The 23,050-nt window shown below is 34.9% G+C and overlaps 1 protein-coding gene across 5 annotated transcripts in view; it reads left to right on the plus strand.

The window, feature by feature from the left end:
- LOC150097294 (hepatocyte growth factor-regulated tyrosine kinase substrate-like) overlaps positions 1-23,050 on the plus strand; it is a 274,352-nt gene that overhangs the window by 70,891 nt on the left and 180,411 nt on the right. For all 5 annotated transcript variants that reach the window (XM_090407192.1, XM_090407195.1, XM_090407196.1 and 2 more), the window contains 2 exons: positions 9,568-9,689; positions 19,883-20,007. In XM_090407192.1, coding sequence (XP_090263318.1) covers positions 9,568-9,689; positions 19,883-20,007 — 247 coding nt within the window. The remainder of the gene's footprint in view (positions 1-9,567; positions 9,690-19,882; positions 20,008-23,050) is intronic.

The raw sequence follows: 23,050 nt of genomic DNA on the forward strand, positions 1-23,050 counted from the left end.
AATGAAAATTCATTGAATGTCATTAAAATTTCGTAGCAACATGTGATAATGAAACTCTCAGGTTTTACCACAAGTGACCATGCAGCAGGGCATGCTGTATAGTCCTCTTCTTTATGTGACTGCTGTTTTCATGAAACTAGCAGGTATGGTCTGTTATCCAAAATCATATGTTCTGCTTTTGTTTGTATCATCCAAATGAAAACAGCCTTAATCTGAAACCAGTTGTTTTATAATAATGTGGTTCATATAAATCAGGCATGTCAAACTCATTTACCTCCAAGGGCCAAATTAAGAATTATACATCAAGCCGCGGGCTGCAACAGAAAAAAACAATCTCGAAATAAAGAGGAAACAGATTTTTCTAATATTAACATACAACCATGTTACAAAAATACATATAAAAAATAAAGTTTACATATTTAAATAAAATTATACATATCATATTTTTGAAGAAACTTGACAACATTTTTTTAACGAAATCTTCAAAATTTGGTTGAATTTGTTGAACTGTAGTTATTTTCAATTTTGCTTGCACATGCTGATCTTGATCTTTCCGCAGTTTTATTATTCTTTAAAGTTGAAAATAGTTGTTTGCATAAATATGTGCTACCGAACATAGATAAAATACGCCTAACTGCATATAACACATTGGGGGTATCGATCGAATAATAAATAAATAGAACTTTGGAATTCCAATATCCATATATTTTTGTTTCAATATGGAATCACACTGAATTTCGATTAATTCCAATTGTAAATTGTCATCAACAGTTTCAACATCACTCGATAGAGGAGAAGTAAATAGGTGAAACTGATTTTCATATTTCTTAAAATCTAAAAATCTTCTTTCAAATTCATTTTATAATAACTTAATTTGATTGGTATATTCTGAAAATTTCAATTTCAGTGATTTTTTTTTAATGATTGACAACATTCAAAATGGGATAAATTTTCATTTTGAATTTGTTTTTGCTAAAGTAATAATTTCTGTTTGCAAATGTTAATATTGTCAAATAACATAACTACTGGATGTCTGCCTTGTAGCTTAAGATTAAGTTGCCTAAGGTGACTTATAATATCAACTAGAAAGCCAGGTCCTTTATCCATTGATCATTTTTTAATATTTCACATTCATAACTTTTCGATTCTAAAAAAAAATGGTAATTTCGTCCAGCAATTCAAAGAATCACTTTTAAACTTTATGACTGGAAAGCCGTCTAATTTCTGTATAATAAGGTAGATCGCTATATTCACTTTCTGTATCTTCTAGAAACTTACTAAACTGGTGATGATTAAGCCCATGTACACGAATATAATTTACAATTTTACTGACATTTTTTAGGACAACCAATATTTAAAACTTTGGAGCATAGTGTTTGCTGATGAATAATGCAATGAAAATGTTGAAAATTATTATTACCTTGTTCTTTGCATTTTCTTTTAAATTTTTAACAACACCAGTCATGGCAGGAGCACCATCAGTTGCAAGACAAGCTAGCTTTTTAACGGTAAATTGTATTCAGTAAAAACTTCCATAAGGGCATCAAAAATATCAACTCCAGTGGTTGTATCTTGCATAAGAATCATTTCTATGAACTAAAAAGTAAGTGAATATCACATCCACGAATAAAAACAGCCAGCTGAGTGATATCCCATACATCTCTACTTTCATCAATTACAAGGGAATAAGTCTGAAATCTTGGAATTATTGATTTTAGATTATTGATTTATTCCTTAAGTTCCTGGCTATATCATTAATTCTGCTAGCAATGGTATTTCGAGATAAGCTTATATTTTTAAATTTCTTTAATTGATCAGGACACAACACTTCAACTGCTTTAATAATACATTCGCGAATAAATTCCCCTTCAGTGAATGGTTTCAACTTGCTTGTAATTAAATGCGATAACAAATAACTGATTTTTACCGTAGCTCTATTATCTTCAGTAGGTTTGGTAAATACACTTTGTTGATTTTGAAGTATCAACTTTAATTCTGGCAATTTATCTTCACGAAGTTTCGCAACATATTTGTCATAGTTTTCTTTATGATTTGTATTGTAATGTTTTTTAATATTATATTGTTTGCAACCTGCAATAGAGTTTCTACATATCAGGCATAATTTTTTTTTTCTTTGAATTCTTTGAAATATTGTAACTCCCATTTTTCTTGAAAACTACGATGTTCTTCTTCAATTAATTGTTTTTTACTCATACTGGTTGAAGGATTCGACATTGTTTTTATAAATTCTTTATTAATTATAAAGAAAACACTACACTTTCTTACGACTTGAAAATTGCTAACGGCTAGCCCTGATTGCTGTGGTCAGCAGATGTAGTCTCGTACGTAGACTTGTTGGTTAAATTTGATATTTATGCAGTAGTGTAACAAGATTTTTTGAAATGACAAATAGATCATTATTTCGTTTTAGAAATTGCAGAGTAGTTTGGCATATAAAATAATCTTAAATGGAAATGTTAATTTTTTAAATATGTTTATTTAATTCGGTGTTGTCAAAAGTTAAATAACCATATTGGTTACAAAGTTTGGTGGGCCGCATGTTACTTGTTGGGGCCTCATGCAGCCCGCATGTTTGACATGCCTGATATAAATGAAGAAGAGAAATTTCTTTGTAATGTAGTGTTGTGGTGTAATGTCTGTGGTGCACTTATTTAGATGTGCATTTGGATATACAAATTAATAAAGAATGTTAATACTTTATTAACAACAGAGAAGTAAAAAATTGAATATTTTAATTCACTATTTCATCCAACAGTAACTGAAGCATTTCAGGGATGAAGATAATATGGTAAACAAAATAATTAGAATAAAATATCAAGGTTTGAATGGTTACTTGATATAAAATATCAAGTAAGCATTCAAATATTTTGCTATGCTAATTGTCCAAATGACATTTTACTCCAAAAAGAATTAGGATACATGCTTAATAGCATTACCAATGATAGTTATAATCCTAAAAAAATAAACAGGTTGTTAAACCCTGCACTGAATGGAAGACAAACTAATAGAGAGCTATGTGATCGCTCCAAAATGGTAGTAGTTTCTTATATTAAAGGGGTATCTGGAAAACTTAAAAAACACTCCATACGTATTACTTACAAACTTCCTATAAACCAATATTAAAGCTAGCTTCCTTTATTTCTTCTGCAAAGAAGTTCACCTATTATCAGTTCCTGGAGTATATAGAATACATTGCCAGTGTAAACTCCTATATTATGGATGGTCTGGCAAATTCCTAGCAAAACAGATTTGCCAGAACATACTATGGACAAATGAATTACCAGATCACATTCTTGACATCGTACATACAGTTAGGTGGAGAAAAGCTGTTACCTTAAAAAAATAAAATAAACTACAAATCAGAAGTGGCTATTCTGGGGAACTGTCTGTGCTTTGAGGAACACTCCTGACCTAAACAAGTATAGATGTAAAAAACTTTCAAAAATCTGGGAGAGTAATTCTGTGTTTAAATCAGCAAATAAAACCAACCACCTTTGATGTGCCTAGAGTTGGATCAAAATATTTGAATGCTTGCTTGATATTCTTTGTTCTTGTTCAAATTACTTTACTTTATGTTATCTATGTCCTAAGAATGCCTAAGTTTTAATTCGGGTGAAATATTTGATTAAAATATTCAGTATTTTACTATCATGTTAATACCTATTAAGGTTCTTAATTGACCTTTCTTTTAGAGTTACACTGTGATCAACATTCATTTTAAAAATTTATGGAATTTACAACTGTGTTATCTTGGTTACTTGCCATTGAAAGTTTTCAGTTATTTTCCCCATCTTCTAGAACTTAGATTACCATATCTTTGCACAGTAATCCGATTTTGGTGTTATGAATGCATTTAAAGGGGTAAAATAACTCTGTTATTCCTAGAAATTAGTATTTTCTAAAACAGTGAATGAGATGTTGAGATAACAACACTGAGAGTGTTGTTATCTCATCAGATAACAACACTCGCAGTGTTGTTATCTGATGAGATGACTTAACCATGAAATTTCTACCTTTATTGTCTCTTTTCAGTGAATTGGATGAAAATATTGTTTTTACTTCTGTGTTGTTAATAAACCATTAAAGTTTGTTAACAGTTACAGTTTTGGGGAACAGAATATAATGCCAGTTTCGTGAAAAAAAAAGTAGTCACAAGAGGGAAAAGTGACCAACATGTCATAGTTTATTTAAGGTTGTCTTCTTTAAAACTAAAATCCAGCAGTTGTGATTTATATATGCCACAGATAACTCCATACCATTCTCTCTCTCTCTCTCTCTCTCTCTATATATATATATATATATATATCATCATCAAATTCCTGACATGTACCGTCAAGTGGTGTACAGGATATGATAGTACTACATGAAAAATTTACATCATTACTAACTTCCTATATACAATTTTCCTCCAAATCAGTCTGTTACTAGTCAAGACTCTAACATTATCAGATTTTATATTTGTATCGTCTAAGGCACTTTGTACCATATCAATTCACCTATATCTTGGTCTTCACTTCCTCTGGGTCGTTTTCCTGCCAACCTGGCAGAGAACACTTGTTGTGCTAATCTTTCCTCGCCCATTCTGTTTAAGTGACCATACCACTTGAGATTAGTTCTCTTACACATTCCTGGATGCTGACAATGACAAGTTCTTTACTAATATTCTCATTTTTAATATGATATTGCCATTGATGCCATCTGTTCATGCCTCTAATCTTTCTCAGGACTCTCATATCTGTGGTCTCCAGTCTTTGGGTAAGTGTTTTACTTCTGACCCAGCTCTCAGATCCATAAGTTAAAACTGGTTTGAACACTGTCTTGTATACAGCCAATTTAGTTTTCCAACCAATTTCTCTCTTATTCCATATGAATTTATTCAGTTGGCTGCCTACCATACCAGCTTTGTTGATTTTTGTTATCTATTTCCATATTTAATTTACCATCTTCACTAAAAATCGTGCCTAAGTAGTTGAAATGTTTTACTTGTTCCACAGGTTCTCCATTCACAACACAGTTGACATTTTCAACAATTCTACCTATTTTCATTGTCTTTGTCTTTTTAATGCTGACCTTCATACTAGATCTATTACAACAATTATTCAATTTAGTCAGGAAATCTTGCAAACTTATAGCGGATTTATTTAGAAGTATAACATCATCTGCATAAAGCAAACAGCTGACATTAACATCTTCAATTCTGATATCATGTTTAATACCACTTTCCTTCATAATGTGATCCATATAGATAATGAATAACAGAGGGGATAATGTACATCCTTGTCTCACACCAGATTTAACATTAAACCATCTTCCCGTACTTCCTTCAATTCTAACTGCTGACTTACAACTCAAATAAAGACTAAGTATTGCTTGATATAATGCCCCATTGACACCATATAACTGTAGCGTATTGAATAGCTTCTCTCTTGGCACCTTGTCATATGCCTTTTCCAGATCGACAAAACTTAAACACAGATCTTTGTTATATTCCCTTGCTTTCTCAACTATTTGTCATAAAGTGAAGATCTGATGCTGACAGCCTCTATTTGGCCTGAATCCAGCTTGTTCTTCACCAAGCTTTTCTTCCACAATTTTTCTCAACCGTTTCTCAAATATACTTGCATAGATCTTGCCAGGAACACTCATTAGGGAAATGCCTCTGTAATTCTCACATTCAGTTTTATTTCCCTTTTTATATGTGGGTACTATTAGAGCTCTACTCCAATCATTGGGAATTCTTCCCTCTGTCCAGGCATTCTGAACTATGCTGTAAGACTTTTATACCACCATATTTCAGCATTTCTGGTTGAATATCATCTACTCCTGCTGCCTTTTCACATTTCAAGCCTTTGATGGCTTTTTCTGCTTCAAGTATGGATATGTATTCTTGACTGCATGCCAGGTCAGTGTTTTTTTATCACTGTGCTGTCATCACTGCTTGTTTCATTTAGCAGTTTTTCAAAGTAATTACTCCATACTTCAAGGATATCTTTTTCTCCCATTTTCATGTCACCTTTATTATCTCTAACTCCTTTTACAGCACTGTTTCTTCCATTCCTAAGCTTCTTCAACAGCCCCCAGAATATTTTGCCACTTTCTTGATATTTATTTTCTATGTTCTTGCCAAAGTCCTCCCATGACTTTTGTTTAGCTAGTTTTACACAGTGTTTAGCGTTCTTACATTTGTTTCTTTATTCTCTAAGAGCACAAACCTTATTTGCCAGGAACTTTCTATATGCTTTCTTCTTTTCCTTCACTGCCTCTTTAACTTCCTGTGTCCACCATGGTGTTCTGATTTTTCTATCCTTGCAGACAACCTCGCCACATGCCTCTCTGGCTGAATCAGTCAGGGTTTTCTTCAAGGCTTGCCACTGAATCTCCAAGGTTGGTTCCTGTTCTCAAACTCTTTAATTTTTCCTTCACTAATCTTTGTGTATTTTAGTCTACAGTTCATATCTGAGAGCTGCTCAACTTTTATTCGCTTTAAAACTTTCTTACATGTTATTCTTTTCCATATTAAATTCAATTTTATCCTGCTCAAGACTAAATAGTGATCGCTTTCAATTTCAAATCCTCTGTACACTCTGGTGTCCTGCACCAGGAAGAAAACATCACTATGAACAATAACATAGTCAATGAGACTTTTCTTATTCCTTGCCTCCTTTCTCTCTCTCTCTCTCTCTATATATATATATATATATATACACACACATATACACAGGGTGGTTCAAAATTCTATGTATAATCTTTGTTGGGAGGTAGAGAACATCAAAATCAACCATATTCACATAGGAAAGCATCACTGGAAGGTACTAACAGGGACACAAAGATACAGAAATAACATAAGGCAGTGAGTAGTGTAAAAAACTTTATTAGGCATAACTGAACAGTTCAATAGTAGTTGGATACATAATATGGTTTCATATCAGGTGCTCAAAGTTACGACCATTAGCAATGATGCATGCCTGACACCGACAACACATCGATTGCCGTACATTTTCAAAAATACCTGGAGTTTCCCAGATATTAGTAGCAGCAATGGCGATTCTTGTGACAAGGTGCATCAGGTGTTTCGTACACCATGGCGTTAAGGGTTCCCCACAGAAAGAAATCAATGCTCGATAAATCAGGTGAGCCTGGGGAGGGCCCCATGCAACGGGTCCACCATGCTCAATCCATCAAGTCCCAAAAGACCTTTCCAAATACTGATGCACAGAAATACCAAAATGGGCTGGAGCTCCGTTGTGTTCGAACCACATCTGCTGATGCACAGTCATTGGAATGTTGTTCAGTAAATCTGGCAGAATTTCTTCCAGAAAGGTCCAATATTTCTGGGAGTCCAGTTGGGTGTGGTAACAGGTATGGGCCAAATACTTGCCCATACATTAATGGTGAAACGTTGTTGTGCAGCATGTGATCGCACAGTTTGTGGGTTCTCATGGGCCCACACATGACCATTGTGGTGATTGAAGCCCCCTTTGCAAGTAAATGAAGCTTCATCCGTGAACAAAACACAAGTTGGAAAATCTGGGTCTATGGCACTTTTCTGCAGAAACCACTGCACGAATTCCACACGTCAAGGATAATCTTCGGCCATCAGTAACTGAACCTGTTGCAGATGAAATGGATGTAAGGACTCAGAGTGCAAAACTCTCATCGGCTGGATCGAGATACTCCTATAGCAAGGGCAACGACATGTGTGCTTGTCTCTGAATTATTATCCATCGCATGCAACACCTCCTCTTCCATGATGGGATTTCACATCGTTCCTGGCCACCCACTATCATGCCTGCGATCCCTGAATGATTCATAGTCACACAAATTCTGATGCAAATGCGCAAATATTTGGTGATGTGGTACACATTTGTTTGGATACCTTTCACGATACATTCCTACAATGACTCATCCATTACCGTCAGCTAACCCATAAACGAGGTACATGTCTGCCATCTCAGTGTTCGTAAAACAACGCATGTTCTTCCTACGACGTCGAAAGCTTGAATGAGGAAGCCCCAATTGCTCACCTGGATAACTGCCGAACAGTGCCACCTACTTTTGGGTGCCATTTCCGCTCATGCTTTCCTATGTGAATATGGTTGATTTTGATGTTCTCTACCTCCCCTCAAAGTTTATATGTAGAATTTTGAACCACCCTGTATATACTGGTTCATGCATTCACATGCGCATGCACACAGAAAATATTGTTTAAATATTTCTGTACTGCATTCGTTCCTCGTGTAAAATTATGCTGCTATTCTGCTTATGGTAACTGCAGGCATTTTTGTCAACCGTTTTGTTTCAACAAGACACATGAGTTTTTTGTGATCCCCCCCTACAAAAAAAAAAAAAACTTTTGGAACAAAAGGTGCTAATCTCCTGAAACTGGAGGTTATGATTGTTATGCTAATAATGACATATGCTGTGGAGTCATTATAAATGTTGATATGCAATGTTTGTGTTTAAACAAAATTATTTTTGTACAGGCACCTCCATGGAGTCTGAAGACTCATCATGGAAGACCAACTTATCTACACAATCTGTCATACCTCTCCTTGGTGACCAATTCCATTCATTTTCTAAGTGAAAAATCTAGCCCCACCCAGCTAACCACACCTTGACTCAACTTCTGTCGATGACCTCCTGTGCTTCCCCTTCCAGCTAAGTTCTGACACATTTCCTTTGCATCAATCCTATAAAACCCTTTAAACAACTTAAATGTTTCTATCATATACCCTCTTTTTTGCCTATCAACCAACTTTTGCAATCCACACACCCACAGACCACTCACCATCTTGATCACTCCCCTCTGAATCCTCTCCACCACTTTCTCATTCCAAGAAACCCAGGAGATCAGACCCGAGCACAGTAATCCAGATGTGGATGTATCAAGGACTTTATAAAGAGGGAATATGAGATATATTGAACACAAGCTATCATAAAATATTTTCCAAGAATTTGATCATCATGTTAATAAAGTTTATAACATTTGTTCAAAATAATAATAAATAAAATAATTATAACAAATAAGTTTTTATAAATCCTTTCAATGTTAGTTATTCCCATTTTGCATTACTAGACACTGTATGGTCACTCTCATACTTCATATGATTTTGGGAGGGAAGCTTTCTGCTAGAAGATGGTATGGTTGCAGATTCCCTTTCCATACGGAGTTAGTAGAATAATCACAAACATCCATGCTCGAGGTAGGATTCGAACCCACAGCCAATAGGCTGTGGGTTCAAATCACCACTTGGCACCTTTCGATATGTCAACATTTAATATGCAATTCTGGAATGTGTGTTATAGACAAACAAGTGGATATCAGGTAGATACAAGGAAAAAAATTCATTAATTCTATCAAAAAAATCAAAATTATTGGCATTTAAGAGTAAATATAGTTTGATACAGACGTCTTGATCCATTTCCCATAAGATTGTTGTGTATATTTAATTTGCTTACTTAATATTAGCACTCTTTCTGTTGTAATAATTATAATAATAGCACCCTTTCTGTTATAATAATTATTAGTATTACTGGTTTATTTAGGTTTCAAATTTCAGATGTTGAAAGAAAGTGATGCTATGTTTACAGCTGATCAAGCGCCAAAATGGGCCGATGGAGAATGCTGTCATCGCTGTAGAGTTCAGTTTTCTGTGGTGCAGAGAAAGGTTGATTATGTTATAGAAAATATTTAATTGGTAATAGTAATTAAGTTTTTGGTAAATAAATGTTATAAACAATCTGTTCCTTTAAATGGAACTGAATTACAACTTCCATAGTGTTTTTTTTATATAACTTTTTTTATGTGAATCTGTCCCACAAAAGACAGTAAACCTCTGAAACATTACTGCCATCAGTAGTCTAAGAGTTAGATAATCAAAAAATCTACTTCTAGAGAATAAACGCTAAATTTTTAACCCACCTCAAGTATTACAGATTTTTTACAGACAAAATTGCAAAAACGGGCTAATGGAGAATGATGTCATCACCATACAGTTTAGTTTTCTGTAGAGCAGAAAAACATTATGTTATAGAAAATATTTCATTCGTAACAGTAATTAAGTTTTTTAAGCAAATATTATAAGCAATCTGTTTAATCTGGTAAATGGAACTGGATTACAACCTATTTCTGAGATTTTCAAAAAAAAATTATTTTTTTTTTTCATTTAATGCCAGATTTCATATTGGCTAGGGTGTTACCCAGTTAACTCCCCCCCCACACACATATCTCTGTCAGGGAATGAGAGCAAGTGAAAAGTCAGTAGCAGAACAAGCTCCAATTCAACATAAGAAGCATCAATAGAAAAGAAATGGAAATAGCAAAAGAAATGGATAAATATCAGATTAACATAATAGGTATTACTGAAACCAAGAAGATAAAAACAAGTGAGATTCTTCTAAGCAACAATACAGGGCATTATATTCAGGCAATGATGATGATCAGTGAAAAGAAGGAGTGACTATAGTGTTCAGTACTAAATATGAAGGTAATCTTGAATGTCAGGCATTATCAAATAGAGTGATGAGCAAATATCAAAATGGGGAATTATACAGTGAGACTTTGTGCCTATGATCACAGAAAGTTCTACTAAATGTGGAATTTTTTGAGACATTAGAGAAGGCGGCTGACAGATAGATAAAGGTTGGTCCTTGTTGGAGATCTAAACAGCAGACTAAAAAATTATTATCAAACATATAGAAATGTTGTGGGAAAATTTGTTGAAAGAGCAAAGCTAATAATAATGGTAAATACTTGCTAGGTGTGTGTTTGGGACATGGAATAATAATTACTAATACCATATTCCAACCTAAAGATGTGCATAAATTTACAGGGAGAGAAGATCAGGGGCGGCTCGTGCATAGGCACTGCGGAACTGCAGCACCCCCCAATTTTTCTCGATATATAAATATATTTATTAATTTATTTATATTTGCTTATAATATTTAATTTTATCATCAACAATCCTATACAATTCTCTTAGTTTGTATAAAAAGTAATAAAAATCCATCTTGTAGCATTTAGGAGGGCGAAGGACACTAGCAGCACTGTGTTTACCACAGTGTCATATTGCTACTCTCGCAAGCATATGCAGGTCATAGTGAGATGCGAGCTATTACCGTAATGTGGCACTGTCCATCACGCAGTTCCACTGTTATTTATATGCAGTTTGCACCAGTAGTAGAGTGTTCGTAGTGCTTATCGTGTTTACTCCGTCTCTTTAAATATTTGGACATTATAATTAAAGGATTTAATTGTAATGTCCAAAAATTGTAAATCCATTCCTTTAATTACAATTAAAGGAATGGATTTTATTTTTTAAGTAATTTTGAGTTATATTAAACTGTATAATATACAGTTATAAACAATGTTTTTTCATGAAACAAAACAAGGAGAATATATTTTATTTTTACGTAATTATGAATTATACCAAACTATAATTTTATCCATGGGGTGCTTAAGGGTCAAAGCTGTATAACTGAGAGGAGACCTCCACATAGCCTTTAAAGGAATGCGGAGAACCGACCAGGGCTTCTGACCTAATGTCCAATCCTCATCTTCTCGTGGTGCACCCTGTTGGGTATCTACTTGGATACTGAACGGACGAGGATGGGCTGGCAATTTGGGATTTAGCCGACCAAATTGTATTCTTATTGGTTAAACCAAAATATAGAATGATGGTACAACATGACAAAATTTCATGCGGGCTGGGGCGGTGCCCAGTTAAACAAGGCCCCCGTTGTTTTCGCCAGGGAACCAGGGCGAACAGTGAAAAGTCAGCTACTGGAACAAATCTGAAAATAAACCCCAACTCGACATCACCAGAGTTAAAGATCGGTACTATCAACGTAAGAAGCCTGAATGGCAAAGAAATGGAGCTAGCTGAGGAATTAGATAAGTACCAGATCGACATAATAGGGATGACTGAAACAAAAAAGACCAAAACTGGTGAGATCGTTCTGAGCAATAAATACAAAATGTTATATTCAGGCAATGACAATCAAGGAAAAGATGGAGTAGCCATAGTATTCAACACAAAATACGAGGCTAATCTTCTTGAATGGCAGTCAGTCTCAAGTAGAGTAATGTGGGCAAATATAAGAATGGGGAACTGGACAATGAGACTTATTTGTGCCTATGGTCCCACAGAAGGTTCTACTAAGGTAGAAGTGGAGGAATTTTTTGACACTTTAGAAAAAGCAACTGACACAAAAAAAAATGAAAAGTTGGTCCTTGCTGGGGATCTAAATAGCAGAGTAGGAAATGATTGTCAGACATACAAAAATATTTTGGGAAAATTTGGAGAAAAGAGCAAAGCTAATAATAATAGCGAATATCTGTTGGATTTCTGCTCAGGACATGGACTGGTTATTACTAACACCATGTTCCAACATAAAAATGTGCACAAATTCACATGGAGAGAAGAGGCTAGGAATAAGAAAAGTCTCATTGACTATGTTATTGTTGATAGTGATGTTTTCTCCCTGGTGCAGGATACCAGAGTATACAGAGGATTTGAAATTGGAAGTGATCACTATTTAGTCTTGAGCAGGATAAAATTGAATTTCACATTGAAAAGAATAACATGTAAGAAAGTTTTAAAGCGAATAAAAGTTGAACAGCTCTCAAATGTGAACTGCACTAGACTAAAATACACAAAGATTATTGAAGAAAAAATGAAAGAGTTTGAGAACAGGAATCAAACCTTGGAGATTCAGTGGCAAACTGTGAAGAAAAGATTGATTGATTCTGCCAGAGAGGCGTGTGGTGAGGTTGTCTGTAAGGATAAAAAAACAGAACTCCCTGGTGGACACAGGAAGTTAAAGAGGCAGTGAAGGAAAAGAAGAAAGCATATCAAAAGTTCCTGTCAAATAAGTCAGCTTGTGCTCTTAGAGAATATAGAGACAAATGCAAGAATGCTAAATACTGTGTAAAACTAGCTAAACAAAAGTCATGGGAGGACTTTGGCAAGAATATAGAAAATAAATATCAGCAAAATATTCTTGAGGGTGTTGAAGAAGTTTAAGAATGGAGAAAAGAGTGCTGTAAAAGGAATTATAGATGATAAAGGTGACATGAAAATGGGAGAAAAAGATATCCTTGAAGTATGGAGTAATTACTTTGAAAAACTGCTAAATGAAACAAGCAATGATGACAGCACAGTACAATGGTAAAAAACACTGACCAGGCATGCAGTCAGGAATACATATCCATACTTGAAGTAGAAAAAGCCATCAAAGGCTTGAAATGTGGAAAGGCAGCAGGAGTAGATGATATTCGACCAGAAATGCTGAAGTATGGTGGTATAAGAGTCTTACAGTAGCTGCACTGCATAGTTCAGAAAGCCTGGACAGAGAGACGAATTCCTGATGATTCGAGTATAGCTCTCATAGTACCCATATATAAAAAGGGAAATAAAACTGCATGTGAGAATTACAGAGGTATTTCCCTAATGAGTGTTCCTGGCAAGATCTATGCAAGTATACTTGAGAAACAGTTGAGAAGAATTGTGGAAGAAAAGCTTGATAAAGAACAAGCTGGATTCAGGCCAAATAGAGGCTGTCAACATCAGATCTTCACTTTACAACAAATTTTTGAGAAATCATGGGAATATAACAAAGATCTGTATTTAAGTTTTGTCGATTTGGAAAAGGCATATGACAAGGTGCCAAGAGAGAAGCTATTCAATACGCTGCAGTTATATGGTGTCAATGGGGCATTATATCAAGCGATACTTAGTCTTTATATGAGTTGTAAGTCAGCAGTTAGAATTGAAGGAAGTACAGGAAAATGGTTTAATGTTAAATCTGGTGTGAGACAAGGATGTACATTATCCCCTCTGTTATTCATTATCTATATGGATCACATTATGAAGGAAAGTGGTATTAAACATGATATCAAAATTGGAGATGTTAATGTCAGCTCTTTGCTTTATGCGGATGATGTTATACTTCTAAATAAATCTGCTACAAATCTGCAAGATTCTCTGACTAAATTGAATAGCTGTTGTAATAGATATGGTATGAAGGTCAGCAATAAAAAGACAAAGACAATGAAAATAGGTAGAATCATTGAAAATGTCAACTGTGTTGTGAATGGAGAACCTGTGGAACAAGTAAAACATTTCAGCTATTTAGGCACGATTTTTACTGAAGATGGTAAATTAAATATAGAAATAGACAACAGAATCAGCAAAGCTGGTATGGTGGGAAGTCAATTGAATATATTCATATGGAATAAGAGAGAAATTAGTCGGAACACTAAATTAGCTGTATACAAGACAGTGTTCAAACCAGTTTTAACTTATGGATCTGAGAACTGGGTCAGAAGTAAAACACTTGACCAAAGACTATAGACCACAGATATGAGAGTCCTGAGAAAGATTAGAGGCGTGAACAGATGGCATCAATGGCAATGTCATATTAAAAACGAGGATATTAGGAAAGAACTTGACATTGTCAGCATCCAGGAATGCGTTAGCAGAGCTAATCTCAGGTGGTATGGTCACTTAAACAGAATGGGTGAGGAAAGATTAGCAAAACAAGTGTTCTCTGCCAGGTTGGCATCAAAACGACCCAGAGGAAGACCAAGATATAGGTGGATTGATACGGTACAAAGTGCCTTAGACGATAGAAATATAAGGTCTGATAATGTTGGAGTCTTGACAAGTAAGAGACTGATTTGGAGGAAAATTGTAGATAGGAAATTAATAATGATGTAATTTTTTTCATGTAGTACTATCATATTCTGTACACCCCTTGAGTGTACATGGCAGGAATTCGATGATGATGATGATATAATTTTATTCATAATAAACAATATTTTTTCATGTTTAATTTTTTTTTAAATTTTTACCATAATTTTGATATTTTATCCAAACACGTATACACTGTACTTACAAGTGTATGTATATTTCTAAAGTTGCAGCACTCCCACGATTTCAAACCACGAGCTGCCACTGCAGAAGATGCAAGAAATAACAGACAATTTCATTGTCTCTTATTGTTCAAATACTATTTAAGAAAAAAAATGAGAGTTTGAAAACAAGAACCAAACCTGGATGATTCATTGGCAGAGCCTGACAAAAACATTGATTGTGATTCAGCAATAGTGGCATGTAGTCAGCAAGGATAGAAAAATTAGAACTTCATGGTGGTTAGAAAGATAAACAGGCATCCAATAAAAGAAAGTGTATCAAAATGTCCTAACAAGTAAACAAGTGCTCTGAGAGAATAAACAGAAAAAAGTAAGAGACTGAAGTAATGTGTAAAAGTAGCCAGACAACAGAAGTCTTGTGAAGACTTTGGTAAGAACATAGAAAATAAATATCAGCAATACTGCAAAATATTCTGGAGTTTATTGAAAAAAAAAACAACAACTTAGAAATGGATCTTTGATTCATTCTACAGCACTCTTTTTCTCCATTTCTTTTATAGCTGAAAACCATTTCAGCTATAAAAGCTACATGAACATTTAAATGAATATATTCTAGATGTATGGAGAGTAATTACTTTGGAAGATTGCCAAATGAAACAAGAAGTAATAATAGAAAACACTCAATAGGAGTGTTTTCTATTCCAGGTAATGTACCAACTCTACAACATCATTCTCATGCACCTCTTAACTATTCATCCAATGTAGTAGCAGTTTGCATTATGTTACACTTGGTAGATATATCTTACCAAAGTGAGCACTAATTAATTGAACAGTCCCGTTAGCTTCTGACACTAGAGTGCCATCTGCATTCAATAAAGTTATTCTTCTTCATTCATTCTTTCTTTTACTTGTGGCATAACAATAAAATTCAATAATAGCATTTAATAATTTTCAAGATACTAATTATGGTATCTTGAAAATTATTATATAGTGGTTGTGGAAGAGTCTAAGCTAGATGATTCTAAGATCTTTATTTAACCTTTAAGAAATGTAGAGAACTGAATAAGGCTCTTGATCTAATATCCATTCTTCATCTCCACATGGTATGCCTCTTTAGTTGTGTCTACCTAGGCACTGGACAAATGAGGATGGGCTGGAAGTTTGGGCCTTAGTCCAAATTGTGTTTCTCTATTGACTTAAACCAAGAAGAAAAGATGGTGGTGCAACAATATAAAGTATTAGGCTAGCTGGGACGTGGTGGTAAACTAAGTCCCCATTGTTTTTGCCAGGGAACTAGGACAAGCAATGAAAAGCCAACTACTTCGGATGATAGGCATCATCTACATAAGCTGTATCAGTGGAAAGGAGGTCATACCTGTAGAACAATTAGAATAGTACCACATCCACACATATTGGTGTTATTACTTTGATAAAGAAGACTATAAACAGGTGAGTGCCTTCTAAATAATAAATATAAGATGCTATATATATGCAGTAGTTATCAGGGAAAGGAAGGAGTGGTTATGTATTCAACACTAAGCACAAAGATAAAGTTCTTGATTTGCTTGCAGTTTCATTATTGTTATTATTATTGCACAGGCACCTTCATGGAGTCTGAGGACTTATCTTGGAAGAGCAAATCATCCACATAATATCTATTGTATCTTTCCTTGAACTTACTTACAGACAGAGAACAACTTGGGCAACCCATTCCACTCTAGTTTCACTACATAATTCAAAAAGAATGGTCAGAAGGTTGAATTTCAAATGATTGTAGTAGAGTTTCCATAGTAGTACTCATTGGTAAAAGAAGGAAATATAACATTACAGAAACAATTATAAAAGAATTTCTCTATTGAATACTATTATTATTATTATGTGACACCTCCAGGGAGTCTAAAGTCTCATTGAGGGAGGGTAACCACTCTACAACTCTGTCTCTACCAACTACAACAAACCGCAACTACACCAATGCCAACTTCTGCCCATCAGCACCACCACTAGTATTTTCACAGACAATCACAAACATCCATTCCCACGGTGAGATTTGATCCTGCAGCCTTTTGGCTGGAGAGCGGATACACTGACCACTCAACCAACCAGTATGGCAAAAAAATAAAGTGATAGCCTTGGGCCAGCTATCTCTGATTGGCTACCAGTGGAGATTAAACTGCCCCAAGGCTATCACATTTTATTATTATTATTATTACATGACACCTAGAGGTAGTCCAAAGCCTCATCGAGGGAGAGCTTACTCTACAACTGTCTGTCTCCACCACTCAGTCCACCAGCTACAACGAACTGCAACTAAACCAACACCATCTACTGCTCACCACCACTAATATTTTTACAGACAATCACAAACATCCATGGCAGGATTTGAACCTGCAACCTTTTGGCTGGAGAGTGGATACACTAACCACTCAGCCAACCAGGCTGGCAAATTCTGGGTAAGATTTATGCAAACACACTTGAGAAGAGGTTAAGAACAAAGATAAGTGGATTCAGGCCAAATATGGGTTGTAGGATAAGATTTTCACTTTAAGACAGTTGAGAAATCATGGGAATATACAAGGATCTGGATTGTAAAATGGCATGTAACAAGGTGCCAATAGAGAGCTGTTCAGAATGCAAATGTTATATGGGGTAAATAGGAACGTGTCAATTTATTTAACATCAGCAACTAAAATTGAAGAAAGTACAGGAAGATAGTGTGATGTAAAATTGATTAAAATACAAGGATGCAAACTATCTCCATTATTCATCAACTAGCTTAATCATATTATGAAGGAGAATTGCATTAAATCCGATGTTGAAATTGGAGATATTCAACTTAGCCTCTTTATTTTGTGCAGATGATGTTATACTTCCAGATAAATCCAGTGCAGGTCATCCAGATTCCTTAAGTTGAGTAACAAATTGGATTTGAAAATCCACAGTCAAAAGACTATGCGAAAATGGGTAGAAAACATCAGCTGAATTCTCAGCGGAGATCCTATAGAACAAGTAAAATATTTCAGCTATTTAGGTGCAGATTTTAATGAAGATGGAAATTAAATATGGAAGTAGACAAGAGAATAACCAAAGTAGGTGTGATGGAGTAACAATTGAATAAATTAATGTTTCATAAAGTTATATTATTCCATAAATTTAAATACAAGGCTTGTTCAAAAAAAGATCAAACTTTTGCTATAAAGACTTTATTGCTCATTTTACAACATTTTAAGCACTGTCCCTTTCAAAGTAGACCCTCTACTGGCGATACACCGTTCTCTATGTTTCTTCCATTGTTGGAATGCACTTTCTGTGATGCCGTTCAGTTAGTTCTCTTATTTCATTTTCCTGAATCTTCTCTATGGTTTGGAAATGAAATCCTTTCAAAGTGATTTTAAGTTTGGGAAACAGGAAAAAGTCTGCTGGTGCTAAGCCTGGAGAATAGGGTGGATGGGGCACAACGTTCTTTTTTTAATGGTTCTCTTTCTGATTGTTATTCAACCAATGCAGCACAAATTTTGCACTGACATGATGCATCTGAAGTTTTTCAGTCAAAATTTGACGGCAAGATCCTATGCTCTTGTCCACTTCATCCACAACTTCTTTGACAGTTAAATAATGATTTCCATGAATCGCAGAACTCTCTCCACATGGTTGTCATCATCTGTTGATATGGAAGGTCGTCCAGGCCTGGGATCTTCACCGACTGACGTTCTGCCTTTTTAAAATGCTTAAACCACTCATAGCACTGCTTTCGGCTCATACAGTCCTCCCCATATGCTTGGTTAAGCAACTGAAATGTCTCTGTAAATTTTTACCAAGTTTGCTGCAAAATTTCACATACACATTCTTCAAGCTCTTTCATTGTCATTATGTCACTAATAGCTTATGCACATGCTCACTTCAGCAGAGTAACTCGATGACTAATTCTCATAGCAGAACGGGGCAAATGGTAGTTTGTTGACAAAACCTGCTGCTAGGTGTGCTCAGTAGCTACTGAACTTTTTAAATTGGTGCACAATTTAAAAAGTTCAGTATTTTTTGAACATCCCCTCATATTTCCCATATAAATTCGTGTAATAAAGAAATTAGATAAAATACTAAACCAGCAGTATATAAGATAGTGTTTCATACTAATTTTAACTTGGATCTGAGAGATCTCCAACTCTCAGATCCAAGTTAGAAAAAAAACACTTGATCAAAGACTGGAAACCAGAGATATGAAATGTTCGAGAAAAATTAAGAGAGTGAACTGATGGTGTCACTGGCAAAATTACATTAAAAATGGCAATATTTAGGAAGGCACTTGATATTGTTAGCATTCAAGTGTGTGTGAACAGAAATAATCTAAGGTAGTATAGTCACTGAAACAGGGTGGAAGAAGAAAGGTTAAATACTGTCAAATGCTAGGATGGCAGGAAAAAAGATCCAGAGAAGACCAAGATCTAGGTGTATTGATTCAGTTTAAAGTGAAGAAGTATAAGATATGACAATATTTGAGTTCTGACAAGTGACAAACTAAATTAGCAGAAAATATTGATGGGAAATTAGCAGTGATGTAAAATCATAATCATATAATACTATCATACAATCCTCTATGTCCCTTGAGGATACATATCAGAAATTTTATTTTTATTATTATTATTATGTGACACCTGCAAGGAGTTCAAAGACTAATCGAGAGAGAGGGCACCTCCTCGACAACTTTCCATCTCCACCAACCACAGCAAACTGCCACTACCATCATGACCTACACCAACACCATCTACTGCCCATCACCATTATTTTTTGTCTGTAAATTGTGTGTATTCTCAAAGTTGGTTTGTCTGTATGTTGGATGAAAAACCCATATTATGATGATAAAAATTATCTTCTTTCCAGTCTAGTAGGAAAATGTAATAGAAAATCATTGTTGTGCTTTGGAATACTCCTTTTGAATTTTAGAATAAAAATGTCACATAAAATTTATGGTTTTATTTTTTATTTTGTTAGCATCATTGTCGGAATTGTGGACAGATATTTTGCAATAAGTGTTCATCTCATTTTTCTCCTATTCCTCGATTTGGAATTGAAAAAGAAGTTCGTGTATGTGAGTCATGCTGGGAAAAATTAAACAAGTAAGTTTGTCTTCAAATATTTCAAGGTACTACTAAACCTAGAATGGTAGTCAATCTCCTGGAGGGAGAAGACACCTGACAGGACAGGAAACCTAGATTGTTTAGTGCATTGTGAGCAGTTCTATATTGTAATGAATAAAATTTCATCTCATTTAATAATCTTTCAAAGTAATTAATGCAAATGTAGAATATGTTTATCTTCAGTTTTTTACATCACTTTTATCATCTCTGATTCCTTTTACAGTATTCTTTCTTTTAAGCTTACACGGTGATCCAAATACATTTTTGAAAATTATGGAGACAGCTATCGTGTTCGAATAAAATCTTTAGTTTAATATAACTAAAATCTACATTCGACGTTTTGACCTTTATGTCAAGGTCATCTTCTGTATGACCTTGACATAAAGGTCAAGGTCATATAGAAGTATGCCCTATTATAGATCATATTTCTATTATAGATGTAGTGTAGCTTGTCAGAGAACAAGCTACACTACAATCAAACTGGTTTGTTAAAGTTACTGACCAACCGCTACAACAATTGTTGGTCTGACCTCTGGTAAAAAAATAATTCATTAATTTAAAAAAAATACATCAACGCTAGAGTCCTATTATTATCTGTTGTTTGTAGAATTACATTAGGCGTGACAAGTCTATGTTTCTATCTATATACATATATTAACATCATGATTATACATGTATGTCCAGCCAGTTGGTATGGAATAGTCTCTAATACTAGCTGAAGGTTGGCTAGGGTCCTGACTTATGCTGGATCTTATATATTAGGTAGGCTGAATGTGTGCCATCCAGATCCTTAGAATTTTCATGCCATCTTTGTTGTTGATATTTGGGTGGTTTATCAGAATTTCGCTGGCTTGCTTAAATTTCCTTTCATACCAGGTTTTTGTATGGTGTAAAGAGTGGGTGCTTTTCCAGTTGATTTGGTGTAAGGTGTTGAGCGCATGATCTGAGAGGCCTGCTTCATCATAATGGTTATATTTAATGTGTCTTATGTGTTCTTTCTTACGTATAGGGATTGTACGTCCTGTTTCACCAATGTACAGTAAGTTACAGGTGCAGTGGATGCAATAGACTCCAGGATGTGCCAATGGGAGGAGAAGAACCTTAAAGGAGTTGAAATGGTTTTGAGTTTAGTGGGTGGCTTAAAGGTGGCATTGAGGTTATAATGTTGTAGGATTCTGTTGATTTTTTCTGATAACCCTTTAATGTATAATATGGCTATGGTTTTACTGTAATCTAGATCCGTTTTTGTTGTTGTTTTATGGAGTATTTTATTAATAGTATTTTTGTTATAGCCATTATTTATGAATGTGTCAGTGATGATTTTTAGTTCTTGTTTCAGGGCTTGCTAATTAGAGAAAATTGTTGTAGCTCTGTTTTTAAGGGTGTTAATGACTCCATATTTTTGTGATGGGTGGTGGTATGAATTAACATGTATGTATTGGCCTGTGTGTGTCAGTTTTCGGTAGACCGTGAAGGATAGACTGCCTGAAGGAAGACCTATGACTAGTGTATCTAGGAATGGAAGCGAGTTTTGATTTTCGATTTCGATGGTAAATTGTATGCATTCGCGTTGTTTATTCAGGTGGCTAAGGAATGTGTTTAGCATTTGTCGTCCATGCGGCCAGATAGCGAACACATCGTCAACGTATCTAAGCCAGACTGTCAGTATAAGTGTGGCGGAATCAACAGCCCATTACTCAAAAGTTTCCACGTAGAAGTTAGCTATTGGGAGAAATAGTGGTGAGCTCATGGCTGTACCTTCTTTTTGTAGGTAAAATTTTTTTGCCACACAAAGTAACCAGACTGTAGTACGTGGACAAAGAGGGCCGTAATGTCAGGTGGAAATTTGTTCTGTAGTAGGAGAATTGTGCAGATGTAGAATACGTTTATCTTCAGTTTTTTACATCACTTTTATCATCTCTGATTCCTTTTACAGTATTCTTTTCTCCATTTGGAAACTTTCTCAGCATCTCCCAGAATATTTTTAGCACTTTTGTTCTTTACCAAAGTTTTCCCTTGTCTTATGTTTAGCTTTTTTTTTTTATGTGACTCCCACCCACAAAAAACTACTACAGCAATCCCTCGATTAATGCACCTAATGTGTCCTTTAAAACAGATGCATTAATTGAAAACGTACTAATCAATTTAGTACTAAATTTATTCAATCTAAATGTAGCAGGTTGAAATCAATCACTCAATTTCTCACAATGTGATTTAATTAGCTTAGATTCATTTGACATGCCTCTAAAATCATTTGCACAATGTAGAAGAATGTGCTTCCAAACGGCTTGCATATTGCTAGCAACAATTTCATTCAACTTTGCAACTTTACAAACAGGCTGAGATTTCTCTGATTTGGCAAGAAAAGTCTTAGAAGGCATTCACTTTCAAAAAAGGCCGGTTTCATCGACATTAAATATTTGTTGGTCACAATAGTCCCGTTCTTACACAATTTTATTCAAAATCTCTGGATAATTTGGGGCCACTTCCATATCTGTACTGCAGCTTTGCTGTGATTTAGATTTGCCTGTGATTAGAACATTATTTGGCTATTTCTCTTTATCAATCATTATAATGTCACCGCCCAGCACTAGTGCGAAATTCTTCTTTTCCATCATTGATAGCCCTTTCTTTCAAAGTTGCAAAAAAAAGTTTTCAAAGACTTAATGCTTTTGATTTAATAAGGTCAGTTCTTAACAGGATCCGTTTTTGGTTACAATTTTGATCCATGTAGAAAGAAGTATCTCTAATTCAATCATTATAATACTTTATTATTATTACGGGTGTCTCCATGGAGTCAGTAGACTCATCTTGGGAGACCCAAACTATCAAAACAATATTTGTCATATCTCTTCTTGAATTCATTACAGTCGAAGAGCTCACGACTGAGTCAGGCAATGCATTCCATTCATTCACCACCCTCCAAGCGAAAAACCATGTTCTCACACCTTTGTTAACCACACTTTTCCTTAATTTCCAGGAATGACCTCTTGTTCTTCCATCACTATCACACAGCTGAAAC

The sequence above is a fragment of the Typopeltis vanoorti genome, chromosome 17 (assembly GCF_054136105.1).
Source record: "Typopeltis vanoorti isolate ZY-2024b chromosome 17, IOZ_Tvanoo_1.0, whole genome shotgun sequence".
Classification (NCBI taxonomy): domain Eukaryota; kingdom Metazoa; phylum Arthropoda; class Arachnida; order Uropygi; family Thelyphonidae; genus Typopeltis; species Typopeltis vanoorti.